Source organism: Herpailurus yagouaroundi, unplaced genomic scaffold (assembly GCF_014898765.1).
Source record: "Herpailurus yagouaroundi ecotype Mexico unplaced genomic scaffold, PumYag 186, whole genome shotgun sequence".
In the NCBI taxonomy this organism is placed as follows: Eukaryota; Metazoa; Chordata; class Mammalia; order Carnivora; family Felidae; genus Herpailurus; species Herpailurus yagouaroundi.
The window spans coordinates 46252987-46277560 of NW_024412417.1; the positions used below are offsets into that span (position 1 = coordinate 46252987).

Genomic DNA, 24574 nt, shown 5'->3' on the forward strand with positions numbered 1-24574 from the left:
CCCCCCCCCCCACTCACAATCCTTTCTCTCCCAAAAATCAATAAATATTTTAAAAATTAAAAAAAAGAAGATTAAAGGAAAGTCAGCAACCATTTTTCTTGCTCAGATCACTGAGCAGCAAAGAGCCACCAGTCTGTGGAGATACAGAACACAAGAGGGGCAGATACCGCTTGTCTGACGAAGGGGGATGAGCAAGAAATAGAACCGTTAATTCAGTCTGGTATGTGATACTGGGTACAACGCAGGCCTAAACGCCTGAACTCATGGGAGTGGAGCTGCGTGGTGCCTGGAGGTCAGGACGGGGGAGGAGGGGGCTCTGGGAAGGGGAGTAAAGCTTGGCGGGCCCCATCCGCTCTCAGGCTTGGGTCGGGGGAAGCAGCTGATATTCTGGCTGGGACTCTCTGAAGTCTTTTTAAAAACCCTATCATTTCATAGCTATAACCGACTCTTTGTAACCGAGAAAGAGACATAAATTTACCTCTGGGGAAATGTTTCCACGGGTACTCTCTTTGGGGAGCACTCTGCCAAAGCAAAACAGCATAGTGGCAAAGACCCGCAGCCCCCCCCCCCCACTGCCATGGAGTCAAAGTGCTGTGCATGATAAAAGAGTGACATCCCTCACGTGCAGAGACTGATTTGGACTTCATTAAGGTAAAAGCTGCTCCTGAGACAGGAAGGTCTGTATGGGGGGGGGGGGGGGCGGGGGGAGGGAGGGGCGGCGCTTCCAGAGTTGAGTTAAGTAATTATTTATGCAGCACTTACCACGCCAGGACTGTTCTAAGCACTTAAAAATGAAATAATTTAATCCTCACTTTCACCTTATTTGTCCCCACTTTCCAGATGGGGGACAGAGACACGTGACCTGCCCAAAGCCACAAGGCCCAGTGCAAAGACTCAAAGCCAGTCTACCTCGAGACCGTGAACTTGCTCACCAAACCCTGCTGCTGCTGGGTCTGCTGGGTGTGCAACTTCACATGAAAACCCTGTCGCTATCGGGCCTCACTCCCTCACGGCGACATACAGCAGGGTGGCAGCACGGTACCGGCCCATCGTGTTGTTACCACACCCCGCCGTCATCGGCGAAGGGCCAGCCGGACTGGTGATCGCTACCGCATGCTTTTCCACGGGCTCGCTGCTTCATGGCCTCATTCACTCGTGCCTGTCCCCGCAGGCAAATGGACGTGCCACACCGCCCTTAGGTTAATTCAGTCTGAAACTATGGATTTCACCACGTACGAGGCTCAGCACTGGGACAGAGGTGTGCATATGCATACAATCCCTGCCCGGAGAGCTTCCAGCCCGGTTAAGAGAGATGCGCACACACGTGATCGCTTACTTACAACTGTAGTAAGTACTACGAAAACGTGGCAACAGTAGTCAGAGTTGTAAAGGAGGAGCCCTCACTCCTTCCGTTACCACATCACGGTTGCACAGGTGCCGTAGGGCTGCAAGAAGGAGGGAGGAGGAGGGGCCCGAGAGGCAGCGTGGGGCCTCAGGGTCTGGGAACCTGCAATCTGGAAACTCTCACCCTTTGCCTCCAGAAAATGTTCTTGCATCATGTCTCTGGTGGTTTAACCCTCTTGTCTCTTTCTACAGCTCTTGTTACTTGGATATTGGACCTTCAGAGTTCGTCATTCTACTTTCTTTCTTTTCGCCTTCATTTTTCTTTCCCACACATGTTCTGCAAAATATCTTCCACATTATTTCCCACTGCTTTTATGGAGTTTACGTCTGCTTTGGTACTTTTAATTTTTCTGACTTTGTACTTTTAAAAAGAATTCTGGGGGCGCCTGGGTGGCTCAGTTGGTTGAGCGTCCAACTTCGGCCCAGGTCATGATCTTGCAATTGACGAGTTTGAGACCCGCATCGGGCTCTGTGCCGACAGCTCGGAGCCTGGAGCCTGCTTCGGAGTCTGGGTCTCCCTCTCTCTCTGCCTCTCTCCCGCTCATGCTCTGTCTCCCTCGGTCTCAAAAATGAAGATAAACATTAAAAGAAAAATTTTTTTTATAAAAAGAATTCTGGAGGAGTCTGGGTGGCTCAGTCAGGTAAACGTCTGACTCCTGGTTTCGGCTCAGGTCACGATCTCACGGTTGGAGAGTTCAAGCCTCACATCGGGCTCCGTGCTGTCAGCACAGAGCCTGCTTGGGAATCTCCCTCTCTCTCTGCTCCTGTCCCACTCGCACTGTCAATCTCTGTCTCAAAAAAAAAAAAAAAAAAAAAAGAATTCTGCTGATCTGTCATGAATACAGTATCTTCCCTTAGCTCTCTGGAGATCCTCTACTGAGATTTAAATGTTTTATCTTGTTCTTTCCTTCTGCTTGTTGTTTCATCTTTGTTGCTCAAAACTTTTCTCCCTCTCTGTCTTTGGGCTTCACATTTTGAAAGCAAAGCCTGTCTTTGTTTATTTTTTTATTGAAATATAATTGGCACATAACATAGCAGCGTTGGGAGTACAATGTAATGATCCGATATTTGTGCACACTACGGAAATGATCGCCACGCTTAGTCACCAACTGTCACCACCCCAAGTTATAAAACAATTTTTTTCCTGTGATGAGAACTTTCAGGATTTACTCTCTTGGCAACTTGCAGGTGTTCAGTACCATGTTATTATGAACTAGAGTAACAATGCTGTACATGACATCCCCACAACTTACTTATAACTGGAATACTGTGACTCCTGAGCCCCTTCCCCCACCCCCTACCCCCTCCCCTCTAGCAACCACCATCCTGCTCTTTGACCTAGTTTTGTCTTGTCCATTTGTTTGTTTTTTAGGTTCCACACATAAGTGAGATCATACAGTATGTCTTTCTCTGAACTCCTTCACATAGCATAATACCCTCAGGATCCATTCACATTGCTGCAAACGGAAAGATTTCATTTTTGTGGCCAAATAATATTCCAATGTACGTATGTACATGGGTGTGTACATTACACAGACACATACACACACACATCTTGTCCATCAATTCGTTAATTAATGGACACTTAGGTTGTTTCCACATCTTGGCTATTGGAAATAATGCTATAGTATACATGTATCTTTTCAAATGAGCGTTCTTGCTTTCTTTGGATAAATATCTAGTAGTGAAATTGCTGGATCGTATGGTTGATTCTACTTTTCATTTTCTGAGGCACTGCTACACTGTTTTCCACAGCGGCTGTACCATTCACATTCCCACCGACAGTACATGAGGGCTCCCTTTCTTCCATGTCCTCAGTACCACTTGTTATTTCCTGTCTTTTTGAGAACAGTCAGTCTGACAGGAGCTGTGAGGTGATAGCTCACTGTGGTTTGACTAGCATTTCCCTGATGATGAGTGACGGTGAGCACATTTTCATGTGCCTGTGGGCCATCTGGATGTCTTCTTTGGGAAAATGTCTACTCAGATCCTCTGCCCTTCTTTTAACGAGATTTTTTTTTCTTTTGGTATTGAGTTGTACGAGTTGTTTACAGATTTTCAATATTAGCCCTTTATCAGAAATATGATTTGCAAGTATGTTCTCCCATTCTACAGGTTGCCCTTTTGTTTGGTTGATGGCGTCCTTTGCTGTGCGGAAGCTGTTCAGTTTGATGGAGTCCCACTGGCCTGTTTCTGCTTTGTTGCAGGGGCTGTCTTTAAACACCTGGTCGTCAAGGAGCCCTGTGCACGCGGGTGACAAGGAGCCCTGTACATGCGGGTGACCCGATGACCCATGTGCTGGGCAGAGTCAGCCACTTGGCTAGAGTGTTAGAACGTTAGAATCTGTCTTTTCTCTTGGACCAGTCTCCTTAGAAAAGAATGTTTCCATCTCCTGCCAGGGTTGGGCGAAAGCCTCCTGACAGGACTCCAGGAACCAAAGAGAAAGAAAGCATGCCTAACTTCTTAATCGCAATTCTGAGTGCAAGAATGCAAGGTCCATAGTAAAGTTGCTAAAACTATATATGCAGACAACCCCCAATGGGGACAATAATTTATTGCAAGAGCATTTCAACTGTTTTCAACGGCTTTGAAGACTTTCACGGGTTAGGCACGTCCCTCAGAAAACCAAGACGAAATTACTTCTGCTTGAGCCATTCATTTTCTTTCTACAGGCAAGACACCCTAGGATTACAGGATAGCTAAAACCTCACCTAAATCACACAAATAAACTTCTGAAAGAACGAGCCCAATACAACCCTGAACCTCTAAGTGAAGAAGGCTGGAGAGTCTACAGAAGAGGCATGTCTCGGCAAAGACTTCACAGGCGATGACTTCTGAGAGAGGCCTTGATTGAGAAGCAGTGCATATTGCCTAATAATGTTGAAAACTGTGCTTGGCTCCCCCACTTGTAGCTGTGTGACCCTTAAGTTACTAGAGGTTTCGTGTCTATAAAGAAGTAGCAGTAATACCTACTCTGTTAGCTGAGATCATAAATGTGAAGTGCTTATTAGCAAGACAGATTAGAAACAAAGTTGGCATCCGCTAGGTGACAGCAGTAGTCAAGACAGGTAACCTGAATTCTCCAGGCGGATTAAAGGGGAATGCTAAGAGTTCTAAGATTGTTCTCTACATGGAAATCCTTGAAGACCCCCCGACATCTAACTGTACTTCATCAGTGCTATCATAGCCCTAACAAGTCACACTTCAGAGCTTTATGAATCCTTGTCAAAAAAGGAAACAACAGACCATCATTCCTACTATGATAGCATCTGGTAGGTTTGGAATAGATAACAAAATCCAACGACCAAATGAAGCACAAGTGTTTCTGAGAACTTGCCCTAAACGTTGCCCTATAAAAAAAAAAAAATACAATTTTTCTAAACCGCAAATATCCCAGCAGTATACCATTCCATCACGACCTTACATAAGAGTTAAAACAAAAAGAAAACCTGACAGTCTGGGATTGTTACCGCCTCAGTGATTCCGTCGGCTTCAAAAAATGGCTAAGATTTTCACAGTAAAAAAAAAAAAAAAAAATAGTAGTATTAATATTAATATATGATATTCTAGAGGTATTTTGTTTTTCTTAAAAAAATTTTTTTTAAAGTTAACAAAAGAGACCTTGGGAGAGATACAACATATTGGCCTCATCCTGGTTAACAAAGTCCTGAGTTTTTTCCTCGTTTGTTTTTAATATAAGACACACACACACACACATAACTTTCAATATAATATTTTCTGGCCAATGTAATTATAAGGAAAATTTGTATTCACATCCCCTAAACTCAATTCATAACATTAAACAAATGTATGTATGAAAAAGTCTCAAGCTGCAATCCAAATAAAGTCTGTAGGACACTGAGATCACCTGTAAGTCTGGAAAGCAAGGTGTGTGAAAATCAGAGGAACCCTATCTGTGGAAGAGACCACGACAGAGGTCTCTCCTCCATGAGCCCTGACATTTCTTACACACCATACCACAGAGACATTTAGAATATAAGCAACAGAGGGGCACCAGGGGCCTCAGGTAGTTAAGCATTTCACTCTTGATTTCGGCTCAGGTCATCTCACGGTTCGTGGGATCAAGGCCCACCTTGGGCTCTGTGCTGACAACGCGGAGCCTGCTTGGGATTCTCTCTCTACCTCTCTCTGCCCCTCCCCCACTCATCCTCCCTCCCTCCCTCCCTCCCTCCCTCCCTCTCTCTCTCTCTCTCAACAATAAAACTAAACATTAAAAAACCAAAAAGAACATAAGCAATGGGGGTGTGAACAAAGCTCCAGTTTGAAATGTTTCCACCTGAAGCATCAGCCACCGAGGGAACCCCATCAGACCTTCCTGGAGGCAGAGCCACACAAAAGGACTGTGCCCACGCGGGACTTCTCCACTGCGACTCCGCACGCACTGCCTTTCATCACCAAACCCTCTGCTCCAGCACTCCCAGCCTCCTTCCTCAGTGTTCAGGCCTCAACTCTCCTCTCCACTTGGCTGTAGGAAACTGTTGTCTTTTTTGATATGTTTTGATCTGCATTTTTTTTTTAATTTTTTTTAACGTTTATTTATTTTTTGGGGACAGAGAGAGACAGAGCATGAACGGGGGAGGGTCAGAGAGAGAGGGAGACACAGAATCAGAAACAGGCTCCAGGCTCTGAGCCATCAGCCCAGAGCCCGACGCGGGGCTCGAACTCACGGACCGCGAGATCGTGACCTGGCTGAAGTCGGACGCTTAACCGACTGCGCCACCCAGGCGCCCCGATCTGCATTTTTTCTAACTAATTCCTTTAACTCAGTACTGCTTCATTATACATGTAATATTAGGGAACAGAGCACACGTTTTCCACCTACAAACAACTGTTAACCATACTGTCTGGTAATCAAAAAACAGTATTTTAAGCATTTGAAGTCCTACGTCTTATATTTTATTTACATAGAGTCTTCTTCCTGGGCTGTAAGGTGTCAGCAGCCTGGTTTAAGGTACTGTGTTCATGTGCAGGACCCTCCCTCTCCGTACAGAACAATACCAGGCTTCCAGAACTGCCACGTGTGGGAGGTGTGTTCACAGCCCGATTCTGCTAGTTCTGGACTCTGAAGCCTGACATGTGAGACGCAGCAATCTGGAGTGAACAGTTCCGTGGCTTTCTAGGCTTTCTATATAACCATGCGCACCCACGCACGCACACGCGCACACACACGTGTTGGGACCACAACTCGCAAAGAACAGAACACACTTCCACCAGCAGCTCCCCATCGTATGGGACCGTGACTTCCAGCACTGCCACTAGAGACTAGTGTCTCCTGACTTTACACACGCTAGTCGCGTAGGTGCAAATATCAAGGGGACAGCTCCCAACTTGTTTCACTAGGACGACACTACTTGATATCAAAGTGTCACAAAAGGAGAAAAAATTACAGATTGATACCTCCCTATACAAAAGACACAGATCTCCTAAGCAACATATCGCACATCAAATCTAACAATATATAAACCGGATAATACATCGTGATCAAGGGGGATTTACCTCAGGAATGCAAGGTTGATTCAACAATCAAAACGTAATTCATCCATTATTTTAAAAAACAGAACGTTTCTATGATTAATAAAGACAGAAAAAGCACCTGACAAGATTCAACATCCTCTCATGATTAAAAAAGAAGAAGAAAGGAAAAAGAAAAAGCAACTCTCAGAAAACCAGGCTAAAAGGAAAATTTTATTCGAAAGAGGGTATCTACAAAAACAAGACAAACTAGAACTAAATCCTACTTAACAGAACATGACAAGGACACTGTAGTGAAGGTGCCAGCCATGGCAACAGGGCAAGACAGAGAAATAAAAGACATAAAGACTGGAGAGAAAAAGGGTTTGTTTTCAGATTACATGACTATAGACTTCTTTGGATGTTCTACTCACTCAGATAAACCACAAGAACTAATAAGTGAATTTATAGTAAAGGCTCAAGATAAACTAACAAGATAATCTACTTCTACATACTAAGCCAAGAACTGGACAATTAAACCTAAAAGCCAAAAACTGTCCTTTTATAATAGCATCAAAAAAGCACGGAGTCCCCACGCAAAGATCTACTGCGTGAGACCAAGAGAGCCGGCACGCCTAGCTAGCCGGACAGGTCTACCGGAAGTCACAGCGCCGTGCACAGGCCGGTTCTCCCAAACTGATGCGAGGATTCCACACAGCCCCAGTCCAAACCGAAGAGACCACAAGTCTGGCAGCTCCGGAAGCTGCTGTAACGTAACGGGCACGGCACCCCCATGCGAGCCTGCACGCTCCGCTGAAGTCCGCGCACCATGGGCAGGACGAAAGCACGCACACCAGAGGGTCCGGGCACAGCACGGGGCCAACGGTGTGCTTATCCTCCTACTCAGAGAAAAAATACCACCGCTGGTCTGTTTTCAACCTCAAACGCCAAAATGCACAACAGGACTCACTCTGTACAACTTTTCAGGAAGAAAGGTATAAAGACGCAAACAGATTAACTAGACACGTGAGCAGAAACCCGCGTTCTGTGAGCTAAAGTCAACAACACTGCAAAACTTACACAAACGTTACCTACAGGCAAAACAAAACTACTCCGTGCTAATTGTTTTAAAAAAGTTACATTTTTCTCTTTAGCTGAAAACTGATAAAATTACAAAATACAGAAAACTGTTGAATTTACAATAAATTCCTAACAGTGTGAACAATTACTGGTGAATCTGAAATCAAAGATCTGTGAACACTATTTTTAAAAAATCTGTGTCGGGGCGTCTGGGTGGCTCAGTCAGTTAAGCGTGGGACTCTCGATTTCACCTCAGGTCACAATCTCACAGTTTGTGACTTCGAGCCCCGCATCAGGCTATGCACTGACAGTGCAGAGCCTGCTTGGGATTCTCTCCCTCTCTCTGCCCCTGCCCTGTGCGCTTGCACTCTAACTAAATAAACATTTAAAAAAATAAAATAATCAGTGTCACTAACCACTGAGACACCAGAAGTTTTTAAATTGTCACAAAAACCTCCACTGCCCTTCTCATGTGCCTCTAGGGATGTGGACCCCTGTCGCTGCAAGCAGACCAGATGACTGACTTCATCGCTCCTGGGGTCTGGTAGGAGTGAGGTCAGGGGTGCTTCCAGGGGCATCTCCCCGCAGGACGGCAAGCCCCCGGGAATGGCAGCCGGTGAGCAGGGCGGGCAGGAGCGGGCGCCAGGGACAGGTGGGGACAGCGGTGCCGGCAGGAAGGCAGTCAAAAAGGACCCTCCGTGACCCCAGCAGGGGCAGGCGGGGCAGGGCCACGACTGGCGCACGTGCCTTCCCGCAAGGTGAAAGGTCTGAGCGCGCCCACAAGGGGAAGCTGGGACAGCAGGTGCCTCTTCCCCAAATACAACGAGGAAGGTGAAAGAATCAGAGACAAAGAAGCGACCACACCCACAGTATTAGCTCTGTGAGCCAGGGCGGGGACGGTGACAATACCCAAGGAGGGGCTGTGTTCTCCAGGTTAGGACGTCAGAAGCACGGGTGGGCCCTGCACGGAGAACACACTGCCAGCTGCTCTCCGGGGTCTCTGTTCAAGCACCGCCTGGCCGCTCGCTGTTCTTCACCCCTGCACCAGTTGCCGGTGCCCTCCCCCTCTTCCCTCTAGGTGGCGCCAGAGATGCCCGTGCATCCTGCACTCATCTGCTTCTAGAGCTCCCACGTGCTGGGGACGTGAACACGGACACTCAGCAGCACTGAGCTGAAACCAAGCAGGAGACGAGCGCTATGAGAGAAAATGATCAAGGGATCTACGCTAGAACGGCCTGGCGGCTTCCAGGGGACCCCGAGGTGGAGGGACGGCACCGGCAGCCGGGCAGCAAGGCACAGAGGCAGACGAGGTGTGCGAAGCCGGTGGCGGGCAGAGGCTCCCGGGGAAAGAGAGAACAGCGCCAGCCGGCGGGCAGGGTGAAGACGTTCAAGAGCCCCGCTCGCACCCCTCAGAGAAACGGGGTGGCGGCACACGCCCCTTCCCTACTGCCCTCTCTCCAGGAGCCTTTAATGCAGCCTCCAGCTGTCGCCAGGAGAAAGGCCCGGGGTTCCCTAAACACTCGGAACAAGTTCTTTCTCAGTGCCTTCCCTGGAACTCCTACAGCATGCAGTACCTTCCCCACCGGCATCAAACAGCACCTCCTTTAGAAAAATGCCCTGCATTTGGCCAATTCAGGGTTTTTTTTTCACTCAACAATTACCGAGTGCTGATAATACATCAGGCCAGATGGATTCAGAAAGTAGGTAGATGTGAACCCGGCCCACAAGAAGTTTCCAACCAAGGAAAGGGGGACCCGCAAATAAACAGCTGAATGAGTCACCAGGTGCGCCTATGTGTGCGAGCTAAGGCAGGCACCAGAGCGCAGCCCGGTGGTTCAGGTGAGAGACAGACAGACAGACACACACACACACACAGGGCCATGCCCTAGGGCAGGGCCCTGAAAGTTTCCTGTTTAGAAAGAACAAATGTTCCAAGCAGAAGGAGCCGTGCAAGCACACGGAGGCACAAGGGGCCACACCCAGGCAGGGTCCTGTCTGAAAACTAAGCCCAGGCAGTGCGATGGCCAGAGTCTGCCGAGGCAGAGCCGGAGGGCGAGGCCAGTGGAGAGGGCGCAGTCTCCCGTAACATCACTGGCATCAGGGTGAGCAGAGAATACACTGGAACTCAGCTCAGCATTCCTTCCTACTGAGGGCCTACTACGTGCCAGGCACTGCACGTTGTTCCCTCATGCTGGGCACTCATACAACTTAGTCACTCTTCTGGAAAGCGTTTAGCACCTTTTAATGTAAATGTATAGAGGTCTACATATTTACATAAATTTAATCATATATAATACATATATTTTTAATCTGTCTTCCCCACGAGTCAATTAGCAACTCAAGCTGTCAGACCGGATGGCCAGAATCCCAGAGGAGAGGCAGAGGCCCAGGGAGACAATCCCCAGGGAAGCTCTCAGGCCCTGGGAGCCGACCAAGGCCCATCTGTCGAGAGGACTAGAACGCAGTGTGTGTGCTCCAGGAAGAAACTCAAACACCAATCTACTCCTCTCACCGAACTGTTTTTAAGGCACGTGGATTAGCTAAGCCTATGAAGAATTTACTCATTCATTAGGGTAATCTTCCTTTGTGCCAATACCTTGACAAGCAGAAGAAAGCCTGACCCAATCCCTGCGTCGAGGTTTCTTTCTAGCAAGACACAACGCAAGCCAGTACAGGTGTGATGATCCGTCACGGGAAGTGCTGTGTGAGACCATAAGACGAGGCTCGGGGAGGGAGCATCAGGCAGAAGGTGGTTAGGCTGACCGGGCTGAGAGGTCCTTCAGGCTCAGACCTGAGAGGTCAGGAGGAGCAGGGAAGGCAGGGGATGGAGGGGCGAGCACAGGGCCAACGGCCTGACAGGGAAGAGCTGTGGGTGTGTGAGGTGCTCCCAAGTCGACACGGCAGCACTAGTGGGCAAGAGAGACCAAGGGCCCAAAGCTGGAGATTGTGGGGGAGCCAGGTCAGGGGAGGTCGCACGGGCCACATGACAGATCTGCGGCTTATCCGGTAGGAAGCCACCAGAGAGCTTTAGGGACGATAACACTGGGCGTTCGTTTTTATAAACTCGCTCTGGCCACCGTGTAAAGGACGAACGTGTGGGGACACAGGAAGATCCAATAGGAAGCAGCTCCCACAGCCCAGGGAGGGATGAGGGTCGCACGGTCCAGAGGGGATGCCACCGAAAGGGAGAAAGGGTGAGGAGCTCAAAACACGTTCTGGAGGCAGAACGAAGGTAAGAGGAGGAGTGTGCCGCACGCGGCAGGCGTGTCAGAGAGGCGTCCGGGTCTGCGGCAGGAGCACCAAGTGCAAGGGGGTCTGGCACGTCCGCGAAGACTGCAGGGATGGGTGGAGGAACAGATTTCAGGGGCAACAGCTAAGAGGCTCCTAAGTATCAGAAGTTTATGAAGAAAACAAACGTGGATGAGGATCACAAGAGGCCGCTGACCACCGGCAGGTGAGACACAGAAGACGCGCCGCACACAGAGCCACGTGGCTGGACACGCAGGTGGAGGGAAGGAAAGAGGGAGTCTAAACACTGATACAGGGGGCGCCGGGGGGCTCGGTCAGTTGAGCGTGTGACTCGATTTCGGCTCAGGCTGTGATCTCACGGTTCGTGGAATCGAGCCCCGCGTGGGGCTCTGTGCTCAGTGCAGAGCCTGCTTGGGATTCTCTCTCTCCCCCTCTCTCTCTGCCCCTCCTGCACACTCGTTCTGTCTCTCTCTCAAAATAACTAAACTTCAAAAAAATTATTACAGGGGCACCTGGGTGGCTCAGTCGGTTGGGCATCCGACTTCGGCTCAGGTGACGATCTCACGGCTTGTGAGTTCGAGCCCTACGTCGGGCTCTGTGCTGACAGCTCGGAGCCTGGAGCCTGCTTCGGAGCCTGTGTCTCTCTCTGCCCCTCCCCCACTCATGCTCTGTCTCTGTCTCTCAAAAATAAACAAACATTAAAAAAAATTTTTTAATAATTATATGAAAATAAAATATTGATCCAGGAAAAGCATGACTTCAATCACAGGATCCAGAACCACACAAGTGAAATATTGCTACTATACTTGAGCTCAACCTGCTACTGAAAGAGCTCGGAAAAAGTCAGCACGCACGCTCATCCCTGACAACCGCAGCCCCTGACACCTCTTCGATCCTTCCCAGTCTCCCAGAGACATGAAGCAGATCAAACGCAGGCTAATGGCATCCAACAGCCTTCCCAGCGGGCCTTTCCGCATTCAGTGACCGTGCAACCCAACACGGCACTGCGAACGCGCACCTTTACGTCGACACGCTGGATTCCTACGACCCTTAAGCCTGGGACATCATGACAGGGTGGAACACGTGGTATACCAAAGCCCTCTCATATCTGTTCAAATATTCTCTTCTGTGGGACGGATCTCGGGTGGCTTCTTCACAGCCACCTCACCGAGCCACATTACAGAGACAACCACAGACCGTCGTGAGGGTACCTTCAAGGTTTCAGTTCAAACTATACAAATATAGCTCTGTTCTAGTATTTTTAGCCTGTTCTACTAAGTATTTTGTGTCTTCTTAAATTGGGACACCGATGTTTTTTGAGGTTAATGTGACCGATAAAATCAAATGTGAGGTTTCGAATGTCTGACTGCAAACAGAGATTTGTAGTCTTTGGGCTTGAGCTTTTTATTTTGTCTTTATCTAAAAGTAGTAACTTTTATACTTGAAAATAACCGATTCAGCCAATTCCTACACACCAACATCTTTGTCTTTATCACAAAGCAAAAACTAACCAGAATAAAACCTAAGGTTTCCTGCCTCCCTGGCCTGGTCCAGAGAAGTGTACAGAGAAGCCTGCACACGGTGTGCTCCTGGGGGAGGCCGTGAGCTCAGCCCTGAGAAGGGGACAGGGTGACAAGCTCCTTAGTGTCATCAGAAACTTCCTCCTGAACGATCCAGAAGGAAAACCATTCCTCAGAGGTGATGGCCTGCTTCAACCCTATAAACAGACTGATTCGGACTCTGATGCCATCCCTCCCTCTCCCCCCCTTCCACACCTGTGGTTCTGCTCTCCTACCCAACCGTGACCTCTATCAGAATGCTACTTCAGTTACAGACGCCTCTATTCATCTGCTCTGCCCGTCAGCAAATGTAATGGGAAAGTAAGATGCCTCCATCAATTGCTTTGGGATGAGATGGGCCAAAAAAAGAAAAAAAAAGACCACCCAGTCTTTTTTCTCTTCCCAAGGTTCATATTTCTAAAGTCGCTTTGAATTTCTTAAAAACCAAGTCGCCAATTATTGAATGTCCCATTGGTACTGGATTCACAGACTTTAATTTAGCCTAGACTACTGAAATCAGAGATTTATTGCTAAGGCTCGGTGTTAACCACGGGCTGGCACACCATGGACGTGGCATTGTGCATACAGGTCCCAGCAAGTCCGAGAAAGACCAAAACCTTCTACAAGTACAGTATAGAACTCTCTACTTCTGTGCACTGGTCACTGGTCATGCTCAATTATACTATGTAATCCTGAGGTGGAAACCATAGCTTTTAGAAAGTTCCCATACCCAACACCCTTTAAAATTCAAAGTTTGAAGTTAACGCAGCAAAATCTTTACTCGAAATACCTAATTTGGCAATAACTGGTGGCAGGTGCTTTGTTCAGAGAGCATCACATTAAAAGAGTCCTAATATCACGTTTTAGAAATGTTTAAAAGTCACGCCTGGCTGGATCTCAGGGTTGCGAGTTTGAGCCCCACGCTGGGTGTAGAGATTACCTAAGAATAAAATCTTTGAAAGAAAAGGAAAAGGAAAAGGAAAAGGAAAGAGAAGAGAAGAGAAGAGAAAAAAAGGGAAGAAAAATGTTAAGAAGCCTAGATAAGAATTTCGGATGGTGCTGACAAACGCGGTAAATGAAAAGCAATCTAACAGCAAAGCTACGGTCTGGCATTAGCACATCAACATCCTGGTGACCCTGAAAGTTTTAAGCTAAACACTAAATTGAATCAGTCTGCAGGTCCCTTCCCAGCCCAGGTTTCTTCCTTTTAAAAGTCTTTCCTGAGGACATGAACATGATACTTGAATATATTCTTTAAAATAATAAATATTTTTCTTAAATTCCTTGTTCAGGACTTCATCTCCCAGGGTTAATATTCACTAGTATGTTAAGAGAAGCAGCAGAATGTTTTGGTCTTATTCATACATGGATTACCTGGCATTTTTAACTTCTCGACATGCTTCCAAATACTGTCTTGAATGTTTACAATGAAGATGCTTTTATATTTTTATTTTTATACAAATAAAAACCTTAACAACATTAAACTGGAAAATGTTAACTCACAGTATTACTGACCCTTAATGATAAGCCCACCTTATGATAATATGGAGTTCCAAATACACCATCTTTACAGTGAGTAAAGATAACCAATTTTTGAAATAAGAAAAACCATGTCTCTCTTTTTTCCTCCAGTCCTATTTACGTTAAAATCAGTCTCTTTACTCTTTAAAAACTTCCACATCATAGAACGGACATGGGTGTCTTAATTAAAACACAAAATAGGGGCACCGGGCGGGCTCGGCTGGAAGAGCCTAGGGCTCTTGATCTCAGGGTCCTGAGCTCAAGCCCCATATTGGGTGTAGACATCACTTAAATGAATAAGTAAAAACTTACACACACACACACACACACACACACAAAATAAAACATGCAACTATAAGAGACACAGGACAAGCACCAAAAAGATAACTTACTGAAAATGCACTTCCACAAAAATATTTTTATTTACTATTTTAAAAACTATCTAGCTGGTCTTATGGCAAGAGCTGCAAACTTCTACCACATCAATTTCCATTTTTCCTTAAATTTAATTGTAAAACTATTTGAAATAAATTCTGAAAACCTCTCATCCACCTTTTTAGTGCAAAAGCATGAATCGGAATTAAATTTAAACCAAACAGATTTTTAAGTTACGTATACCTTTAGCCCAACACATTGGAAATGGACCACAGCCGCTCTTCTCCATACAGACGGCACCTGCTGGTCTCAGGGCCTCTCGGCCCGCCAGTTCCACCAACATAAACTCAGGCCTCTCAAGATCAGGCCAGGCGTCCGCGCACCAAGTCCCCGTTCATCGCTCCCACAGGGTTCGCTTCGATCCACAGCCACACTAAGTTTCCCCCGGGTGCTCCTTTTCTCAGAGCTTGAGGCAACATTTGGGAGGTGTTCCTTCTGTAATATTTTCCGGCAGCTTGAAGAATGCCTCTCAGTTACAGAATCTTCTCCCGCTTCCGCAATCTGAAACACAGACCATCCTGGCCAGATTAAGCTCCTGAGCAGAATGAAACCGGCTAGTAATGTGACCCCACCTCGGGGCTGTGTTCCGAGATTCATTCAGGGAAGGAGAGAGGGAGGGAGGGAGGGGCAGAGGGAGGAGGAGAGGGCGGCCAGCAGCCAGGGCCCGATTAACATGCTAATCCCACCCTTCTGTTCAATTCATCTGGCAGACTTCTGCTCACAAAACCAACAGGCGATTCTAAAATTGAGGAAGCTGCAAATCAAGTGTGACCCAGATCATGTCTGTAGATGGCTCCTCCAACTATTTCTGTTTTCAAAGTCATGCCTTTGGCATTTTACCAGCCTAATTCTGACCTTAAGACTTAAAATACTTATCTTGATGAGAAAAGAATAATACCAGGGGGAAAAATCTTGTTCAACATTAAAAGCAAGCCTGTAAAGCACATGTCTAGAGGAACCCAGATACTTCTGAGGAAAAGTCTTTTTTCTGATTGACACTTTCACAGTAAGTTAGCAAATTTACAGAACTGTATTTAGAAAACACATAAAAACCAGAATTTGAAGTTAATAGATTCTTTTAAAATTAGCCGAGGGAATACTGAGGAATCCAAGAGGCATGATCTGATTTCTTAATTTCAAAATGTAAGTGAGTACTAAACCCATACTGGAGAAAGAGGACAGAAAAATAACAATCTGTACTAGTAACTTTTCTTAAAAAATGCAAACTACTTACGCTACCTCCATTCAAACTGGGAGACAGTCCGGTCGTTTCTAAAATTCAGCTCCTTAAACACATTCCGCTTTAGCAGTAAGACAATATGTAACTGGGCTCCTGGAGGCTTTGTTGTCTGGTCTGAGCACCCGTAACACACACTCAGGCGCTACACGGGGTAGCTCTCCTAGCACAAGGGTGATTCTGTCACTAGTAAATCCCATAAACTAGGACAAAATCGAGTCTTCTGCTTAACTGTGAACAGGACCGAGGCTTTCCAAATTCACTAACTTGTGAAAACAAGAGCTGAAAAAGGCTCAGGAGAACAAGAGGCCTGTGTCCAGGGATGTCCCAGGACAGCTAGCTGCATTCCTAACACACTCCTCTTGAGGATGGCTTTGTCTCCAGGCCTTACCCTCCGCCTCCTAATAGCAGTCAGAGCTCAAATGACCTCTCGGATGCCCCAGTGAAAACAGATCACTCACCAGAGTGAACTCTGACCCCAGGCAACACTGGGAAGAAAAGGGGTTTCAGAAAAACACAGGCAAGCAGCTAGCAAAAGAACGGAAGAAACAAGCACACAGATCACTGAGGACAGCTCGGGACATTAAAGGCCTGCTGTCTTCACAGGAAGGATCTAAGCACAGCCAGGAGCACGTCTGGTAGCTGGCTCAGACCCCTGAGAGTGGCCAGGGGTTTAATCTCAACCATCAAGTAACAGACTGTACCAACAACTCAAGCAAACTGAGTCTCTCTTGCAACTTATGACTCAAAAGTTAAAAAATAAAAGCTACCTTTACTAGCTGCCAAAGATATCCTACACACCAAATACCAATCACACCCAATTTTCACAACTCCCAAGCAAAATCAGGGCTGTCACATCCTTTAAAGATGAGCAACATGGAGCCCTACAGCTATGGAGAGACACAGCTTCACTGGGCCCACCTGTCATCCAAGAAGCCAGGGGTCTTTCCTGCCCCCCCCTCTCTCTGTCTGTCTCTCTCTCTCTCTCTCTCTCTCTCTCTCTCTCTCTCTCTCACACACACACACACACACACACACACACACACACACACAACCAGAAGGGGTTTCTGGGCCAGACTGAAGAGACCCCACAGCACCAGCCACATGGAAAAGAGAGGGGTCGGTGCAGGTGGTGGTGGCAGCTGGAGCCTGCACAGCGCAGAGGAGCAGACAAGAGGACAGACCCGGGAGCTCTCGAGGACAAAGAAAGTCGAGTGTGGGCAGCGAAGGAGAGGAGAAGCTGAGTCTCTGACAGCACGGTAACCAGAGCCTGGCAGCTTTCTCTCCGCCCACCAAGCAAGCTAATGTGTATCTCGTCTCAATATCCAAGCAGTACCTGCTGGGGAGAAAAGTCCCGGGGGCACAAAAGATGACAAGACCAAAGAAGCAAGGATCCCTCCGGGCCAGCAAACAGAGCCCAGCGGGGAAAGAGCTGGAAGTAACGGGGTCGCCGAGAAGAGCAGACAGGTGGTGAGGGCGAGCACGGAGGAAGGTGCCCGGGCGCGCAGAGAAGCGGTCCTGCTCGAGACGCCCACACGGAACGCCGTCGGGTCTCACCCGTCACACAACTCACAGAGCAGCTCGCTCCCAGTGTTTACAGAAGAGGACGGCGTGGGTCTGGAGGCTGCGGCACTGGCTGAAGGTCAAAGGGCTGAAAAATTAGATGAGGACCCACTTCTCTGTGAGAGCATTACTCCTACGTTCCTCTTGCTAAATATTAAAGACAAGTTATGCTTTTAGATCTCCAATCCAGTGACAGCTTGGAAAGAACGAGAAAGGCCTACAGTTAATGGTAACATAAGTGAAAAAAGTGAGCAGTCCCTTTATGCTCTCTGATTTAGGAAATTCTACATACTAACGTAAAGGCCATTGGTCATTAAAAAGTTCTGTAATTTCTTTTAAAAAAGCCTTATAGTACCAGTACAGTTAAAAGCAACTCTGGTAAGTCCTACTTGACAGGTAAACGTTTCATTAAAACCTGTACGAAAGATACTAGTATTTGCTCGCGCCGCAGACCCTAGGCATCCCGGACTCCGGTCTCCTTCCTCAAAGCAACCCATCAGCAAAGCCCAATACCTGGCCTTTAAAATGAATCCAAACGGCGTCTGCGCGCCCGGGGCCCCCGCCGCAGCTCTCCGTCCCACACTCAGCTCCCAGCCCGCGACCGCACCAAACCCCTCCGATCGGCCGTCACACCGTTTCCCTCCTCTGCTAAAACTCACCAACACTTGCCCGAGTCTGCCGGCATGGGTGCTTGCACACTCAGCGTGGTCCGCGAGGCCCCCTCCCACCCACACCCTCTGGCTCGCCGTCTCTTGGCTCCCACTTCCTGGGCTTCAACACCCCGACCTCCTCGCCGTCCTGTGCCCACACCAGGTATGTGACCGCCTTGACACCGCCTGTGCCATGCGCTCGGCCTGCTTCACTTTCCCACAGCCCCGTCCCCTTCTCAAACAGCACACAACTGATTCTACACAATTCTACGGTACGTTTATTGTCCGGCCGCCCGCACGACGACCCAGTCTCCACGGCAGGAAGGAATTCTGTCTGTTCCGCACATACCGTCTTCCGGGCCTTGCTACTGAGACAGTAAGAGGCACAGGCCACACCCCACACATCCTTCTATCACCTACAGGTGACGAGGAGATGGCAGAGGGACCTGCTATTCTCCTTCAGAGGCCATGTCCACAGAAACCACATCTAGGTATTCTACACATCAAGACCCGACACCAAGCTCAGTAATGGCGCGGACTGCCTTGACCCTGGGCGCAGCTTTACCTGCGAGACCTCTCTCGGCTCAGGGTCTTGAGAAGTAGTCACTGAATAAGCAAAGTAAACAATATAAAAACATTGCTCTTCCAAGAATATAAAAAAAATGGACAAAAGCAAAACTGACATAAAACCCAGGAAAACCGCGCGGACTGCCTCTCCCCACCCCACATAAAAAATAAGTCACACAATTGTAGTACTCCGATACTCCTATGAGAATTTCATTGCAACTTGCAGAACAAAAATGAAAATAGTGTGTGAGATTAGACAGCAAGATCAGGAAGCAAAGAAGGGAGTTCTAAACCCTTGCATATACTGTGCAGGGCTGTTCCACATGCCTTCCCTACAGAAACCTTAAGTGAGAAAGTACTAGAAAGAGCTATTAAGAAAGACGCTGCTTGGAGCACCTGGTAGCTCAGTTGGTTAAGTGTCCGGCTCTTGATTTTGGCTCAAGTCATGATCTCACAGTTCATGGGTTCAAACCCCAGTGTGGAGCTTGCTTGGGATTCTCCCTCTCTCTCTCTCTCTCTCTCTGCCCAACCCCCTTGAATGAATGAATGAATGAATGAATGAAAGCAAGCTGCTTATAAATGTCACCAAAAGCAAATCACACAAATGCCAAGTCTAACTCTCACACGCTCCTGTACTTACATGCTTTATTTGCTGGCCTTATGTAATACTTCAGGTCAGTATTTCTTAGAAGAGTAAAGTCGTGGTAAACACTTTCAAGTCAGCTAATAAAAGGAATGTGGAAGAACGGTAATCCATATTATACACACATAATTCAAAATCTCTCTTACTTCTTCTATGTTTGCATTATCAAGAGTTACAGATTTACTGTCACAGTTACTATTATAACAGAGTACCTCCAATTAGAAGCTGATCATTACAACACACCCTAACTCTTGAAAGTTAGGTATCCTATCCTAAACTTAATTCTATTAAGACTCACAGAATTAAAACTTCTCTGTCATTGTGCCTCACTGTCTCCACCACAAAACAGAAATAATTTTAATCTATCAACAAAAATTAAGACTTGATATGGACTAAACAAATTTAGTCCTAAGGAAGGATATAATCATGTTCTGAAGATAAATAGGTAAAAAGGTCTCAAAATATAACATAGTCCAAAAGGTGATGGTGTCACTCGCTGTCCTTGCAAACTTTCTAACAATTACTATACCTCCTCCCTTCTGCTCCTCTGAAGAACTCTGGGGACGCTGAGGGAGGCACTGAATTTGCAACTGGGAGACACAAAGAAGCCCCAATTCCATCCGTGAGACAAAGGAAGACTCATTTCACTGTCTGAAACTTCAGTTTGTTCATCTGTAAAACAAGGACAATGACAACACCTATCACCTGAGCAGTGACTGTGTGCTAGTCACAAAATAGCACAATAGCAATACCAGCAACAAAAATATAATGAGAACGGCATAATGGGGAGCCCAAGTTAATGCTTACCCTCTGCCAAATCCCATTCTTTTTTTTTTTTTTTTTTAATTTATTTTTGGGACAGAGAGAAACAGAGCATGAACGGGGGAGGGGCAGAGAGAGAGGGAGACACAGAATCGGAAACAGGCTCCAGGCTCTGAGCCATCAGCCCAGAGCCCGACGCGGGGCTCGAACTCACAGACCGCGAGATCGTGACCTGGCTGAAGTCGGACGCTCAACCGACTGCGCCACCCAGGCGCCCCCCAAATCCCATTCTAATCACTTTTAAACTACTGCCCCAGTTATCAATAACCAACTTCAGGAGAGAGGTTCTATCACCCCCATTTAACAGATGACAAAACCGAGGCACACAGAGGTAAGTAACTTGTTCAAGGTCACAGAACTCCTCAGTAGCAAGGCTGGAAATCACACTCAGGCAGTCAGGCTCCATCCAGTCTGTGCTCCTCACTCCTCTGTTGCAGAACTTCACCTATTTGTTTCAGTTAATAATTGCAACAACCAGTGAGACAGAGGATGTTAACAAGCCACATGTGACATGTAAACAAACTGAGGAACAGAGACATCAAGTGACATGACCTGACATCACAGCCCACCGGTCTGTGTACACACCTACCCGCACTCGGACGCCTGCCAGCATGCACACTCACACCTCCGGAGGCTGCAAAGGTTTCCAGAGACTCAGGAAAACAGGCCCCGCTAGGCCCACAAAGGATGAATGAACGACTGTGAGGGCCACAGGGACAAAGAGAGGAAGAGAAGAAATGTGCCCGCAGAAAGAATATGAGATACAAACTGCTCTCATCCCTAGGCCACACTCCAATTCACCAAATTCCGCGGCTCCGTGACAGTCCCCCGGAGTCAGCAATCCCGCCCCGATTGCAGATAAACGCCATCATGGTACATGCTGGACGTGTAGCTGTTACCCGAGACAGACATCAAAATCACCAGGAAATAACATCACAATGAATTAGGCGACCGAAGATCTATGAAATGGGAGGACAACTGCCATTCCTCATGAGGCAGAACACTCTAAATTTACTACAAATTCAGACAATAGTGAACTAGAATATCTTCCCAGACACTAATGGCCATTTCTTAAGGAGATGAAAGCAAATTCTAGATTTAGAACTGTCGGGAGGTTACTCGTCATCAAGTGGGTTTTTTTTGTAAGTTTATTTATTTATTTTGAGAGAGAGAGAGAGAGAGAGCACACACACAGGAGAGCATGGGAGAGTGGCAGAGAGAGAGAGAGAGAGAGAGAGAGAGAGAGAGAGAGAATATGAATGAATGAATCCCAAGCTGGCTCTATGCTCAGCACAGAGCCTGACTTGGGGCTCAATCCCACAACCCTGGGAACATGACCTGAGCCGAAATCAGACACTTAACCAACTGAGTCACCCAAGCACTCCTTTGTCATCAAGGTTAAAAGAAAAACAGAGAAAAAAAAGGCTCCTGAAATCTGTAAGAAAATGCCACTTTAGTTTTTCAAATATGCTAGTGGAGGCCAGCTAACACAGAACAGGACAAGCAACTCACCAAAATGATCGACCTAATGATCTACATTATAAAACACAGTGGGAGTTTTTGCTTATATTGGCCAAGTAACAAATATCAAAGCATAATCAAGTAGTTATTTATTTTAACGTTAACGCCCTCCAAATGAACCTTGAAGCTTTTACTGAACATGCCTACACACAGCCAACTCAATCATGTCACCACCGTATGTTTTTTACCCTGTAAATCCGATTTACCCAGAGGGTGATCAGTCACCTAACTGAGTGGACAGCAAAGTGCCCCGTTTCAAGCATGCAGCTGAGGGGCGGGGCGCCTTGGGTGGCTCAGTCATTAAGCGTGCGACTCAGTTTCGGCTCAGGTCATGTTCTCACGGTTTGTGAGTTCAAGCCCTGCATCGGCTCCACGCTGACAATGCAGAGTCTGCTTAGGATTCTCTCTCTCTCTTTCCCTCCCCAGCTCATACTCTGTCTCTTTCCTTCAAAATAAATAAACTTTAAAAAAAAAAAAAAAAAAAAGGCCGTCTGCAGCTGAGACCCCCTGCGGGGCCGCCCATGGGAGATGGGGCTGTGCAGAAAGAAAGGCCCCTGGCGGTGAGTGTGAACCTCTTCCGCCACCTACACCCTGGTCGTCAGGAAGCAGCGGTGGCAGCATCTACAGGACGGTCCGTTCCTCCCCCCAGCCCTCCCCCAGCCGTATTCTAAGTGGAGCCGGGACGAAAGTGGCTTCTCTTCCCGAACACGGCTACCCAGTGGCTGGTGGATTCCTTGGTCAACGGCCCTCCTCCATGCTTTTGCTTTTGTCACATCGATATCAACAGACATTATTCTGATTCAGCAAGAAATTTATAGTCATTTTTCCAATGCTCCCTGAAATTTTTACAATTAAAAAAAGTTAAAACCACCTTCACACCTATTCGGAGGACGACTATTTCTAAACGCTGGGAAACAGGAAACAACATGCGTTGGCCAGGATGTGAAGAAGCAGCCGCCCTGGGCGCCACTGGTGGGGACACGGAACGGTGTGAGCCACGGTGCCAGCGCCTCAGAAGACTAAGGGGACAGAGCTTCAGATGTGCGAGACGGAAAGTTCTGGAGATCCGTGTCCCCACAACGTGAACGTTTGTAACAGTACGGATCTGTACAGTTAAAAATGGTGAAGATGGTAAGATGTGATCAGTATAAAAAAGTTATCAGAGTGTGAAAACCGCTTTAAAGGAGTGTCTCGTGTTTACTTTACAACAAAGTGGCGAATAGGATTACGTCCACCTTTGCCGGTGAGGGGAAAAGCCCTGAGATGGCAGGAACATGCCCAAAGCCCAAGAGGCAGGAGAAGGGAGAGACGATCACCAGTCCTTGAGGGAGGACATGATACTAATCCAATAACAAGGGAGCTTCGCGTGCCCCCCAAAATCGACTCTGAGATAATTACCAACACCCACTGGGAAGATTACTAAAAGGAAAGGTCACTTGGAACGGAGCTGGGAGGCCAGCACGGGCTGCTCTCACCCCCGATCACCCCTCCCTGATGGCAGGTCTGGCCAGGAGAGAGGCACCTCGCAGGTGGACGCCATCCCTGCTGCAGAGCAGCACCTCCTCCCTCCCGACCTCCCCGCCTTCCCCTACAAAAGAACAGTCCTCACCTCCCTTCTGCCCACAGTCCTACCCCAGCTTGCCTGCCTGGGTTTGCAGTTCCCTGCTCTTCCCAAATAAACCCATCTCTGCTAATGGAATAACCCGCAGTTTTATCTGTAAGGTTAGTAAGACCGTTTTCAAGAGAGAGCTGAGGCTGAAAGAGGTAAAGGTCTTGGGGTGAGATCAGACTCTGTAAAGTCAGAGCCACATGAGACTCCGAGGCCCAGGTCGTTTCCGCTTTCTACCGGCCTCAACCTGCAAGCCCACCGCTGTCCCTTCGGCTTGTGTCAAGTACTCCCTGAATCCCAACCTGGTCCCATAGCACATATATGACTTTGGGCACCTTTTAAACAACTTCTCTCTAGAATGTGGTTTTCTCATCAGTTAAGTTAAAAAGCAGCACCTACTTCCCACAACTGTCAGGAGAATTAAGTATTACAAACAGAAACAGTAATGAAAGTGCATCACTACTAGGACACTCTTCTGCATCTCCCGTGTTGATCAGTGAATTAAGCACTAGGGACCCCAAAATGATCGGGACAGAGGTCACAGCCCAAGAGAAGGCAAGTACTCGGTCGCTTCTGGTGGATCGGCCTGAGGAACCTCCAATAATCCCCTTTAAGGTTTAAGGCAGTTGAGGCTTCAATGATTCGTAAGTTTGTGTGCAATACTGAAAAACTAGGAACAGCCTGCATGGCGACAGAAATGAGTAAATACAGTTTGAAAAAGGTATTTGCTGAAAATTTTTCACTGACACTGGAAACACCCATTAATGAAAAGAGTCCACACGGCATACAAAGAGTAGCGCGATACGCACAGTCTTAAGATGCAAAGATTTTAAAGACATGGACTTCAAATAATAAAAAAGATACAGAAGAATATGTCGGCTGTGGTTATTTCATTGTAAAGGAAAAAGACGTATGCACACATTTGCTTCCTCATGTGTCACAGACCCACCTAGAGACGTTTGCAAATTAGAAAGACTGACTCTTCCAGAGGATTCAGCAGAAGGAAAATCGCGTCAAAGAGGCAGAGATTTAGGATTTCCTGCCTACCCATTTGAATTTTGTGCCATGTGTATTTCTGTTCAAAATAACAAGTGAACACAGAAACTATTTTAAAGAAAAAATCTCTAGTGAGGTCCTCAATATTTCCCAAGAAAGTAATCCTTTCTAAATAACACATGGGTCAAATATCGAAAGGAAGGAAGGAAGGAAGGAAGGAAGGAAGGAAGGAAGGAAGGAAGGAAG

The 24574-nt window shown here is 47.3% G+C and overlaps 1 protein-coding gene across 26 annotated transcripts in view; it reads right to left on the reverse strand.

Annotated features, from left to right (window-relative positions):
• The window catches only part of PTK2 (protein tyrosine kinase 2), a 261143-nt gene that overhangs the window by 184661 nt on the left and 51908 nt on the right, over positions 1-24574 (reverse strand). For 9 of the 26 annotated variants that reach the window (XM_040494532.1, XM_040494512.1, XM_040494533.1 and 6 more), the window contains one exon: positions 14904-15221. The exons of 15 other annotated variants lie outside the window; for them this stretch is intronic. In XM_040494532.1, coding sequence (XP_040350466.1) covers positions 14904-15003 — 100 coding nt within the window. In that variant the 5' untranslated portion in view covers positions 15004-15221. Of the gene's footprint in view, positions 1-13554; positions 13686-14903; positions 15222-15954; positions 15979-24574 lie in introns of those variants that run through there. 2 more of the 26 variants (XM_040494515.1, XM_040494528.1) reach the window with 2 other exon arrangements.